This window comes from Heteronotia binoei, chromosome 17 (genome assembly GCF_032191835.1).
Source record: "Heteronotia binoei isolate CCM8104 ecotype False Entrance Well chromosome 17, APGP_CSIRO_Hbin_v1, whole genome shotgun sequence".
Taxonomy (NCBI): domain Eukaryota; kingdom Metazoa; phylum Chordata; class Lepidosauria; order Squamata; family Gekkonidae; genus Heteronotia; species Heteronotia binoei.
This window is the reverse complement of record NC_083239.1, coordinates 40,138,070-40,150,612: the sequence shown is the minus strand read 5'-3', so window position 1 is coordinate 40,150,612 and position 12,543 is coordinate 40,138,070. Positions and strand designations below refer to the sequence as shown.

General features: G+C 44.9%; 1 protein-coding gene across 1 annotated transcript; it reads right to left on the bottom strand.

Moving 5' to 3' along the window:
• Window positions 1-4,703: 4,703 nt before the first annotated feature.
• Window positions 4,704-6,002, bottom strand: LOC132585830 (interferon-inducible GTPase 5-like). The gene has a single exon (XM_060257706.1). The coding sequence runs from the start codon at window positions 6,000-6,002 to the stop codon at window positions 4,704-4,706; it is 1,299 nt and encodes a 432-aa protein (XP_060113689.1).
• Between the last annotated feature and the right edge of the window lie 6,541 nt (window positions 6,003-12,543).

Genomic DNA, 12,543 nt, shown 5'->3' with positions numbered 1-12,543 from the left:
CCCTTTCTGATTCAGTGTAAGGCAGCTTCATGTGTTCATAGACTCTCAGCCTCGCCCACCTCAGAAGAAGAAGAAGACTGCAGATTTATACCCCGCCCTTCTCTCTGAATCAGAGTCTTACGATCAAAGCGGCTTACAATCTTCTGTATCTTCTCCCCCCACAACAGGCACCCTGTGAGGTGGGTGGGGCTGAGAAGGCTCTGACAGAAACTGCCCTTTCAAGGACAACTCCTGTGATAGCTATGGCTGACCCAAGGCCATTCCAGCAGCTGCAAGTGGAGGAGTGGGGAAATCAAACCCAGTTCTCCCAGATAAGAGTCCGCACACTGTTGTGAGGGCTGTTGTGAGGATAAAATGGAGGAGAGGAGGAGGATGCAGGTCACTTTGGATCCCCAATGGAGAGAAAGGGGAGGTACAATGAAGAAAATAAACAATTAATAGTAGTAGCTGCCGGTTTATTGCAGTGGAATAAACAGACCCTGGAGATCAGTTCTCCATCAATCAATCAGTGTTCTTTATTGGGGCCTGTCACACAGCAGGAGACCAGGAAGGGCCTTCCAATGGCTGCCACCACTCTGGTAAGGATCTGTACAGGAGGGCCCAGAGCATTCAACCACCCACAGGGCCAGCTCACCCACTAGGCAAATTAGACATTTGCCTAGGGCTGCAGGAGGAGGGGGCACCAAATCGGACTTCCCCCCTTCCCGGTACCCCAGCCAAACGCCTAATTTGCCACCACCACCTCCAGTGTGCTCCCCTTACCTGGGCTGCTTTTACCTGGGCATTTCTGTAAAGCGTTCTCTTAAGAGAGAGCGCTTCACGTCATGCTCTCTCTTAAGACAACGTGTTACGGAAATGCCCGGGTTAAAGCAGCCTGGATGAGGAGACCGGTACACTCCTGTGAGTGCGCCAGGGAGGTGGGGACTGGAGCATGGTGCCAAAAACAGTGCCGCAAATAACACAAGGAGGGATGGGCGAGAGGGGGCGTGGCATAAGCAGGTGAGCAGAGGGAAGGGGCGGCAGGGCTCGCTGCCACAGGGCGGCGCCACAGATGGAGCACCATGGAACAACTGCCTGGGGCGCAGGGCACCCTAGGGCTGGCCCTGACCACCCATCATCCTTATTAGCAAAACCTTTTATCTGTGACCGAAGAGACGTTGAGGACCCAGGCAGTTTAACCATAACAACAGGTTTATTGTAAGTGCTCAAAAATAATAAGTGGTTTGAAAAACTGTTTATTGCAACAGAGAATATGGAAAAACAGTAAAGATTGGTACAAAGAAATAAAAGCCCTGATGCAACCAACTAGGCACTCCCTTCTTCTAACTTCAAGCCAACTCACCCTCCTTGGATGAGGGATCCCTCTCTGGCTGCAGCCTGCCTCTAGCTCAGCATTTCCCAGAGAGAACCTCTCTGTCTGCAGCCTCTCCAGAGGCTACAAACCCTGTCTGTAGCTTAGCCTTTTTATGCTTTCTTCCCAGGTCCCATCCCTCTAAGCTGTGGAGTCTTGTGAGCAAAAATTCAACTTTGTGAGCTAGCGGCATTAACGTTGTGAGCTACTGCTTAAATTAGTTTGCTCTGAGGCCGTTTTTACTGAGCTAAGACAAAAATGTGTGAGCTGGAGGCTAAAAAAACTGTGAGGTAGCTCCCACTCAGTTTAGAGGGAACACTGCTCTGGGCCACTTTTCCCTCCAAAACTGCTTTCACCCAGTCCGGGGGACAGAAAGGATCCTGGGAGATATAGGTCCTGTAGCTACTCTGGTACAGGCTTCCCTAGAGGCCTCTCTAGGCCTAGGATTGTGACAGGGCTATATGCAAAACTAAGGCTTATCAGCAAGGTTACAGGAAAAGCATCTGCTGGCTGGCTCTTGGTAAAGCTCAGTCTTTCAGAGGTGACTGGTCTCCAGATAATCCATGTGGATTGTCCATTTGCTGCATCTAACTGCACATAGAAAACTTGCATTAGCCCTCAGGTCAGAGTCTTCAAGGATGCAGCGCCATAGTCATTTTTAGACTTTTTTTGTTTCTTTTTCTTTGTGTATGTTGTGCTGTTTGTTAGTCTTCTGATTCTAAGCCCAAGCATAATTTCTGATACATAAATGCAAGATTGGACCCTTACATTCTACATGCTAAATTACAAGATACATGTTAGGTTACAAGATAAACTATAATAGAAGAAACGTCAGGGTGAAACTATACTATCAAAACATTTATTACAGGGGAAAAAAATGTGATAGGAAAAACCTTGTAACCTCTACCTCTGAGTAGACTCTACGTCTAAATAATCTAAAATGAGAAATATAAATGTGCACACAGGGACTTTAATATTCCAGAGCTTCTACCTTTAAACAGACTGCAATATGAAACACCAGAGTGCACGCAGGCACTTTGACATAACCTCTTTTCCCAAACAGGCTGCACTAAAAAGAATTTGAACAGTCTGCAGAAAAATAAATCAGAATGCACACAGGCACTTTTTAAAGATTAAGAGTCTGCTTTTGACTCGTAAACCAAAATCATGAGAAAACAGTCTGTAATGAATTCTTTCATCCAGATTGCACACAGGCGCTTTAACAAACAAATTATCCCACTTCACAGTCTTGCACGTTCAGTCCACTATTGTTTCAATGAGCTGTTAGTATAAAGAATAAGTTCATCCACACAAAGCCAGTCCATGTTAGCTGGTGCCCACATTACCTGGCAATGTTTCGTTGCCTTTTTCAAGACTGTTGGCTTTTAAGTGGAACCCAAAAATCCTGTCTTTTCCTCACAAGGCTCTAGCTCATTCTTTGTAAAGACAGAGCAGGTTTGTGATAATGCAGTCTTTGACATAAGAATGTGAGGTTGACATTAACGATGTCATATTACATGAAACTTAGACTGAAAAACTGAACATCGTTCTAAGTGTGGGTACTTCCTAAATGCTCCCACAAACGTTGGCCGTGACTATCCCTCATACCTGTCTTTTAGGCTCTTATATTTGACAGTGGATCCGGTCTAAATTTTTCATGAACTGAAGGCAGCAAAACAGAACTTTTCTGGCTCTTCCACTGTAGCCCACTGATCTCCCTGAAATGCTGTTCTCGGGGTGGAGAGGGCGGGGGGCAGTGGCCTCTTGAGAACTGCATGGGGACCAAATCTGAGATCTGCAGCAAGTAGGGGGGGAAGTTGAATATTACATCTGCCTTTCCGTAAGTGGGCAATTTCGCCTGGATCCAATCTTTATATTCCTTGCAACTAGATATTGGGCTTTTTTGCATTCTCATTTTACTCAGTGGTAATTTCTTATTTCTTTGTGGGGGGGGGGGGGAATCTGTTCCATGTGTGTTTTGCTTCTTCTAGCGGTCGATTCAATATCCCACAGGTTTATATCTCCCTGCAGTTTAAATCTGCTGGAAATAAATTGGTGTGATATCAAATTGATCACTAGAAGGAGCAAAACACATGTGGAGCAGACCTCCCCCCTCCCCAAGAAACAGGAAGTCACCAGCAAGTAAAATGAGAATGTGAAAAAGCCCATGATTTTGGTGCCACACTACTAATAGCCAAACTAGTTATTCTGTTGTAATTCAGATTTTATGGAAGCCATCTTAGCCTGGACCAGGACCTTTTTTTTGGTAGAAAAAGCCCAGCAGGATCTTATTTGCACATTAGGCCGCACTAGGCTTGCCAACCCCAGGTCCCAGCGGGGGTTCTTCCACTTTCCCAGGCTGCTTCTCGCCCCCAGTCAGCTGGCCAGCGGAGGAAGCCCTGCCCCCAAAGCCACCATGTGACTTACCCCCTCTGGAGGCTCCAGTATCCGATTGGAAAGGCTTCCTCTTGGGATGGGGTGTCTGTATTACTTGGAAGAAGTTGGCTGCAACTTGTGAGTAGGCTTTTGCTTTTGACATGTACTGGCTGCAACTCCTGACTCACTTCAGAGTTGCCAGAAACAGGGAGGGGGGGCGGCTGGGGGGGAGAACGTCTGCTGAGCACTTCATTATTCCCTATGTGGAGATCGTTTCTCATAGGGTATAATGGAGAATTGATCTGGAGGTTTCGGGGGCTCTGGGGGAGCGGTTTTTTGAGGTAGAGGCACCAAATTTTCAGTATAGCATCTAGCGCCTCTCCCCAAAGTACCCCCCAAGTTTCAAAACGATTAGACCAGAGGGTCCAATTCTATGAGCCCCAAAAGAAGGTGCCCCTATCTATTATTTCCTATGGAAGGAAGACATTTAAAAAGGTGTGCTGTCCCTTTAAATGTGATGGCTATAACTCTCTTGAAGTTCCATTATGCTTATCACACCCTTGTTCCTGGCTCCTCCCCCAATGTCTCCTGGCTCCACCTCCAAAGACTCCTGGCTCCACCCCCAAAGTCCCTAGATATTTCTTGAATTGGACTTGGCAACCCTAGGCCACACCCCCTGACACCAAGCCATCTGGAACTGCATTCCTATGTATTGCTGCTCAAAAAAAGCCCTGGCCTGGACTCTGGACCATAGGACCAGCCTCCATATAACTATACTTATGTTTATAACAGAAGCAAGCTAAAACTAGAAACATTGGGGGGTCTAACCTACAGAGAAAATCTTATCACACGCTCTGCCCCCACAACCTAATTTAGGAAAATATCTGCAAAACCCATTTATTTGAGTCACAACATCCAACTTTTCCTCCTTGGGGTGAACTGGAAATTTATTTTATATTCAGGATTTGTTAAAAATTTATTGTACTTTGATTTTCTGGCTTTTAAGGTGAGTTTCGGCAGACGGAGCTCCTGCCTCGGCGTGCTCTTGGGCTATCGTGAGAACTCTTTCAGCATCTTCAGCCGCTTCATCTAAGAACTTGGAGAGTATGTAGTATGTGGCTACGAAGGAAAGCACCCCACTTGCAACCCCACTTGCAACAAGACGTTTTGTGCGAAAAGCAAAGCTCAGTATTCCTCCCACTACAGAGCCAAATGCCTTCACCAAGAGATTTGTGCCAACGTCTTTTGCAGGTGGTGACTGAATCACAGCCTTCAGCTCTTCAACTGACTTCTTCATCCAGCAGGCCAATCGAGTTAGGGAGCTGTCATCCAACCCAAACTGCTTGTAGAAGCCAAGCATGGTCTTCACTATGTAAGCAGTATCACAACATATTGTAAGGGCTGGGATGGGCACAGCGTTGATGAAAGCAGAAACTAGAGCTTGTTTCCATAACTGTTTCTTCAATGCCTTTTTCTTCTTCTGTATGACCTCAGGGGAGCAGTTGGGAAGGCTGAGCACAAAGGTCAGACTCTTCAAGGTGGGCAGATCTTCCTCCAAAGTCTCTAGCAGGGAAGGGAAGTCAAACTTCTCAAGATCCCAACAGTCAATCAGGAAGATCTGATGGTTGGACTGCTTCTCCAAGTGCTTCTCCAGATTCTTTTTGCAGTCATCCTTGATTTCTTTTAAGACCTTTTCTTTACTGTATTTCCTAGGATTGGCCCTCTTTGAATTTCTCAAATCTTCATCCACTTTGGAACGGACGAAATAAAACTTCTTGCCCATGGCCTCGATCTCTTGAGCTAGCTGAACATCAGTGGAATGGAACCGCTTTGAGCATATAATGATAAAGAAGTCATAACGGTGGAAATTTACTTGTTTAAGGTATGTTTCTGGAGGAAATCCTGGGGTTCCAATTCCTGGAAGGTCCCAGAAGGTCACATTGGGGAAGTTAGGAGGAAAATAAGCATCTGGCTTCTGTGTTGTCTCCGTTACTCCTATGGGAGCAGCACCCACATCACCAGGACTCAATCCCAGCATAGTATTGATGAAGAGAGATTTCCCAGCTCCTGCCTCTCCGGTGACAGCAATGTTAAGGTCCGTGCTTTCCCAAATTTTTAGGTATTCTTCTGCTTCAGAAACTATTTCATCCTTTCCTCCATCTTTGAACAGCTCAATTATCTGGTTTATTACATTGTAATATTTTTGTGGGGTTGAGTTCCAGGCGAAGTTGCTTAATTCATCTACAAGAGACTCCAGCTGTTTGGAGAGTGACATTTTTCCTATAAAAGGGGAGAAATAAACAATTAGGATGGCAAAAGAAAACCCTAAAATAATCACTTTGCATTGGAAATTATGGGACAGTTTTACAAAATAAAAAAAACAACCAACTAGACACAAAAACTTAAATTCTGCTGTCCATCCAAGGGTCATACTTGGAAATCCAGATTTTTTTCTTAAATAATACGCAGGGCTTTTTTTTGTAGCAGGAACTCCTTTGCATTTTAGACCACTCACTTCTGATATAGCCAATCCTGGAGCTTGCAGTAGGCCCTGAACGAAGAGCCCTGTAAGCTCTTGGAAGATTGCCTACATCAGGGTGTGTGGCCTAATATACAAAGGAGTTTTTGCTTCAAAAAACCCCCCTGATAATATGTAACTTTACAATTTAATCTTTGCATTAGGGCTGAACTACATGTCACATCCTATGACTGGAACTCTAGATGTGTTACTTGATACTAAAAATCATCCGATATGGGTTGGACCCATAGGCGTAAACTAACCAACACAGGACTTGGGGCTTCAAAGGCATGAATGGGGTGATAAAGGCTATGTGTTTTTTCCCCTCTGAGCTGCAAAGTCAGTGAATGACTTTACAACCTCAGCTTCTTAGAAATGCTAATTGAGCTTCTCCCACCAGAGGCTAGATGTCAATACGCATATTAACCAGTGTTTTGCTGCTGATGGTTTTATGATGTGAGCCATCCTGAGCCCATGTTGTGGGTAGGGCAGGATATGTGGAATACATGAAATGAAATGAAAGTTTGATTTCTGCGTATAAGTGAAAACTGAATGATTTAGGTATCAACAGCAGCTGTAACTGTAACATATATTGAACCCAACATGTAGTTGGTGACATCCAGTTTGGTGCAGTAGTTAAGTGCGCAGGCTCTTAGCTGGGAGAACCGGATTGATTCCCCACTTCTCCACGCAGCTGCTGGAATGGCCTTGGGTCAATCATTACTTTCGTAGGAGTTGTCCTTGGAAGGGCAGCTGCTGTAAGAGCTCTCTTAGCCCAACCTACCTCACAGGGTGTCTGTTGGGGGTGGGGGGAGGTAAAAGATTGTGAGCCACTGTGATTCAGAGTACAGGGCGGGATATAACTCAATACTAATATCCTGCTCCTCCTTCTTCCTCCTCATCTCAATTTATACCCCATCCTACCCCCTAGCAAAAAAAAAAAACCATTTCTGATGTCAGAGAAATATTTGTTTGTGTCTGTGTAACCCCAGAAACTCTAGTGTCTGAAAAAATATCAAAAAGTAAGAAGGCACTGTGAAGGGGGCTATAGACACCACTTCGTTAGTGTTAAAGGTGCCACTGGGCTCCAACTCAGTTCTCACATTTGTTGACAGCTTTATAACGTTTCATTTTCTGATTGTAAGTTTGAGTTTCCATTCTCAAGTCCCAAAGGCTCTACCAGAAGGTGTGTCCATTTGTTGTCATTACTGCAGTCTCTTATCTTCATTTGGCTTTAAAGAAGTGACCTTTTCATTTTTGGTACCCGCGGGACCAAACTGAACACAAGAAACAAGTCACCATGGAAGCAAGAGAGACTGTGTCCTTGAAGCTCTACTTCGGTGAAAGGAACAGTAATTGTGTTTTCAATGTGATAGGATATACTTGTTAAAATTTTGGTGTCACAGTAAATAGTTTTTGTGTGCTTAAAATTGACACGGAGGCTTATTTGCACTCATGATATTTCAGTGGTTCTTTATGTTGTTGCCTGTTGCACACTAAAACCCTAATGTTTGTAACCCCTGGAGAAAATGGCTGCTTGGAAAGGTGGACTCTATGGCATTGGACCTTGCTGAGGCCCCTCCCCTCCCCCAAACCCCACCCTCTCGCCGCTCCACTCCCAAAGTATCCAGGTATTTTCCAACCCAGACCTGGCAACTCTAGGTAAGAGTGGTCTCAAAATACGTGGGGGGGAAACAAAAATCCTAAAGTGAAAACTAAAGGCACAAAAATCTCTGCAGAAAACGCACAGAAAAAGCCCGTGAGGAAAAGCCCAGGCTAGAAATACCATTCTAAACTAGCTAACTAAACTAGGATGAATGCATAGGTAGAAACGTGTGTCCTGCTTTTATGGTAGCAAGATGGAGAAGAAAGAGAAGATATGAGCTGGAACGAAGGGGGAAAAAATTCCCTCAGAGCAACAATCTACACCTTAAAAGGGAAGAAAGGGTACACAGGGTTCCTCCTGACCTGTCTATCTGTCTGGCTCTATAGTCCCAACTCTGAAGTCTGAGACTAAAAGACATCACAAAGTCCTTCACTCAACTCAATTGAAGAATACCCCTGCCCAGGTGAGTCAGCCTACAGGTGGGGGCTGGAGATCTCCCAGAATTACAACTGATCTTCAGACTACATAGATCAGTTCCCCTGGAGAAAAAAAATGGCAGTTTGGGAGGGTGAAACCTAAGGGATTATATCCCACTAAGGTCCCTCTGCCCCCCAAACCTTCCCCTCCCCAGGCTCCATCCCCAAATCGCCAGGAATTTTCCAACCCAGAGTTGGCAACCCTGTGCCTGATGGCTCTATCATCTTAGTTCTAGGCAGTAACTACAGCACCTTCTCAACTGGGCTGTGAATTTGACGCTCCCAAATGAAGTCTAAAACGGTTGCCAAGGAGAAAAATTGTTCTGAATGTCACAAAGGCTGAGACTCATTTCTTTTTGCAGACAGTTTTTGATTTCACACAATGCTATGATTTTAAAAGAAAAGAGTAATTGTGGGGTGGGGAGGTGTTTACCTTTAGATTTTCTCACTACACCATTTTCACACCAAATATTGTCTTTTGCTCTACCCACTGGCAGACTGGTTCTAAAAATATTGGTTGCCAGGAGATATAAGGGACCCACTCACAAATATTAGGCTATCATTTAATTTTTGTAAGAAATAAATATAAAAAAATACAGGGCTGTGATCACATACACTAAATAAGGCACTTTCAATGCACTTTCCAACTGGATTTTGCCAGTTCACACAGTAAAGTCTAGTTGAAAAGTGCACTGAAAGTGGATTGAAAGTGCATTATTTAATATGTATGATCACAGCCCAGAAGTGGGGAAAAGGTACAATGAAAACTTTTGCGGAATATATATTTTTAGTAATTACAGTGAACATACATTGTACATATTACCGTTAGTATGCAGTAGATCCTAAATGTAAATACAGACTACATTTTCTCCAGGGAAGCTGATCTCTGCCAGCTGGAGATCAGCTGGAAAAGCAGGAGAGCCCAGGCCCCTCCTGGAGGCTGGCCCTCCTAAATACAATGTAAATTTTAGTTGCATTACAGTAATAATACTGAAACTTCTATTATATTTTCAAGCTACTAAAAGGTCATTAACATTTTTAACATATTGTCTAATGTTTAAGGGGGCCCACTTCATCAGGGGGCCACTTGCCATTGGGCAAGCTGACACCCTGGCCAGTCTGCCACTGGCTCCACCAAGCCTCTTTTACCCCTTTGGAGAAAGCTTGCATGTACCTGTTTAGAGTGGCCTTTGCAAAAGACTGGGGAAGGCAATGGCAAACCACCCCGTAAAAAGTCTGCCGTGAAAACGTCGTGAAAGCAACGTCACCCCAGAGTCGGAAACGACTGGTGCTTGCACAGGGGACCTTTCCTTTCCTTGCCAAAGATTAAACATCTCCCATGCCAGTGTTGGCTGATAAACGGCAACCCTGATGGCTGCATTCTACAAAACTTTTAAAATAAATGTCTGCACTAGAAGAATTGTAGCCGCACCTTGATCTGATAATAATTCCTTCACAAGGCAGGCAGACACTATGGAAATAAGAAGGCTGATAACCGGGAAAAGTTTACCTACTGTTTACAGTCCAGGGTTGCCTTGAGGAGAGATGAAGCAATGATCTTTTTTCTGTTGTTTGATAAAAAGCTGAAGTCTCTCTAAGAATGAAAGCAATAAATGAGCTCATATATCAGAGGGCTGCACTGAAAGTTCCTGACTTGGCCCCTCCCAGAAACAGTGGTGATTTCCCATAAATAGAATGAGTTTCTGTCAGCCACTGCACCTATCTTCTGGGGCTTTCCCACTTTATTGGCCTGTTCTGTTTGCTTTTTATGGTTGGCATGAACAGATATTTCATTCCTTTCTTATCTATGCTGTGCTCTAATCCATCTGGTTCAGTCTCTCCACAACACCAATTTGTTCTGATGCCATCAGCTGGAGTTGCAGTAAAATGACCGATGTATTGTCATATTATGGGCTCAAACTAAAAATAAAAGGATGTGTTCACAAGTCACTTGCCTAATATCTAGCGTGGCCACATTAAAAGCATCTCAAAAGCAGGAGTGTCTTGTAGAAAAAGAGGTGCCGGAGCTCATTAGCACAACTCGTTTGCATATGCCACACACCCCTGACATCACCGGAAGGTGGACTCGATTACATCAGCTCAGCATCTACCTTAAAATGCTTCCTGAATTATAATGGTCATCATAAAACCTTACTTCCATCAAGGTCGTCAGAAAGCAGGGAGGGGAGAGGGAATTGTCTGCTGGGCACTCCATTATTACCTGTGGATACGGATTCCCATAGGCTATGATTTAAAATTGATCTGTGAGATTCTGGGGCTCTGGGGAGTCTGTCTTTTGAGGTAGAGGCACCAATTTTTTAGCATAGCATCCAGTGCCTCTCCTCAAGACATCCCCAAAGTTTCAAACAGACTGAATCAGGGGGTCCAAGTCTGTGAGCCCCCCAAAAGGTGCCCCTATTCTTCATTATTTCCAAATGGAGGGAAGGCATGTAAAAGGCATGCAGTCCCTTTAAATGTGATGGCCAGAACTCCCTCTGGAGCTCAGTTGTGCTTGTCACACCCTTGCTCCCGGATCCACCCCCAAAGTCTCCTGGCTCCACCCCCTGAAGCCCCCAAATATTCCTTGAGTTGGACCCAGCAACCTTACCAGTGCTCCAGGAATTTCCCACCCTGAGTTGGCAACCTGGCAATCCTAGCAGGCAGCCAGGGATGAGGGTGTCTTGTGAGTAGAATTGTAATCTTTTGCACCGTTTTCTTACTATTGATTCTTTTCTTGAAAGCCTGCTTCATCTTTTGAGATGTTTATTCGCAGCAACAAATGTTTGTGTTTGGGATAAGGAAGGAAATGGTGTGTCTAATGGGCAGCCCCAGACAATAGATGCAGTGGCTGACAAAAACTCACGCTGGTTATGGGAAATCACGCCACTGTTGCTGGGGTGGGGAGGTATGCCAAGAGATTTGACCTGATAAACAAACTGAGTTTTGCTTTCAATATTAAGGGGACTTCAGCCTCTTACCAAACAACAGAGATAAGATGATAGTTTCTGAGAGGCAGAGAGAGAAAAGGCTCCACCAAGCCTTTTACCCCTTTGGAGAAAGCAACTCCAGAGCCAGTTTGGTGTAGTGGTTAAGTGTGCGGACTCTTATCTGGGAGAACCGGGTTTGATTCTCCACTCCTCCACTTGCACCTGCTAGCATGGCCTTGGGTCAGCCATAGCTGTGGCAGAGGTTGTCCTTGAAAGGGCAGCTGCTGTGAGAGCCCTCTCCAGCCCCACCCACCTCACAGGGTGTCTGTTGTGGGGGAGGAAGGTAAAGGAGATTGTGAGCCGCTCTGAGACTCTTCGGAGTGGAGGGCGGGATATAAATCCAATATCTTCTTCTATATATAATATAGCTATTAAGGTGCCTTCTCCAAGCCGGGCAAGTGGGGGCTTCAAGAGCCACGCAACATGTATGAAAGAGCCAAATGTGGCTCCCAAGCCACAGTTTGGCCAGCCCTGCTTTGGACAGTTATAATTTATGTGTGAGCCAGAGTCATGCCGCACACTTAACCCCTCCAGTTTACAGACAAAGCACTAACCGTACAGTTATCCTTCCTACACAGATGCCCCCCTTAAAGAGGGTAGGAAGCCAGCCTTATCTTAGCAACCCCAGAGCTTCCCCATGTTGGAGTAAAATGCCCTGCCTTCTCCTTCTTTCCCTGCACTACAAAGCTTCTGATGGATCCAACAGTCGCATCTGGTGAAAGCTATAAAATTCAAATAAGAAAGAACTTTGCTGCCATCTAGTAGCTGAACTGAGAATCCTCTAAAAACCAGTTTCTGTTTGCCTGATGTTATTTGCAGCCCAGGGGCAGATAATGTGAGTTCGGAAGGAAGCCCCACTTGGAAGAGAAACGTGAGGTATATGGTATGGTGAGTGGGAAATCGGTCCCCGTCTGACCAATATGCTACTCTGAGGGAGGATTTCCACTTCAGAGTCTTAAAAGACCTGGGAGCACCCGCTAGTTTGGGGTCCCCCCTCTTGAGCTAATGTACACATTAAGGTTTCATGTTAAGGAAGGTTTTTTTACAAAGATCTGTGGAGATCAGCATTTTTTTTATTCCCTGCCACTGAGGGAAGTAGCTGGGAGGTGGAGTGTAAAGTCTAATAGGAAACCAAATTATGGTTTTGCTGCATAATAGATCTAATATAGAAAGCAAGAGTTTATTCAACCAAATTATCATGTTAACACTTACTAGGTGCAAAGGCTCGT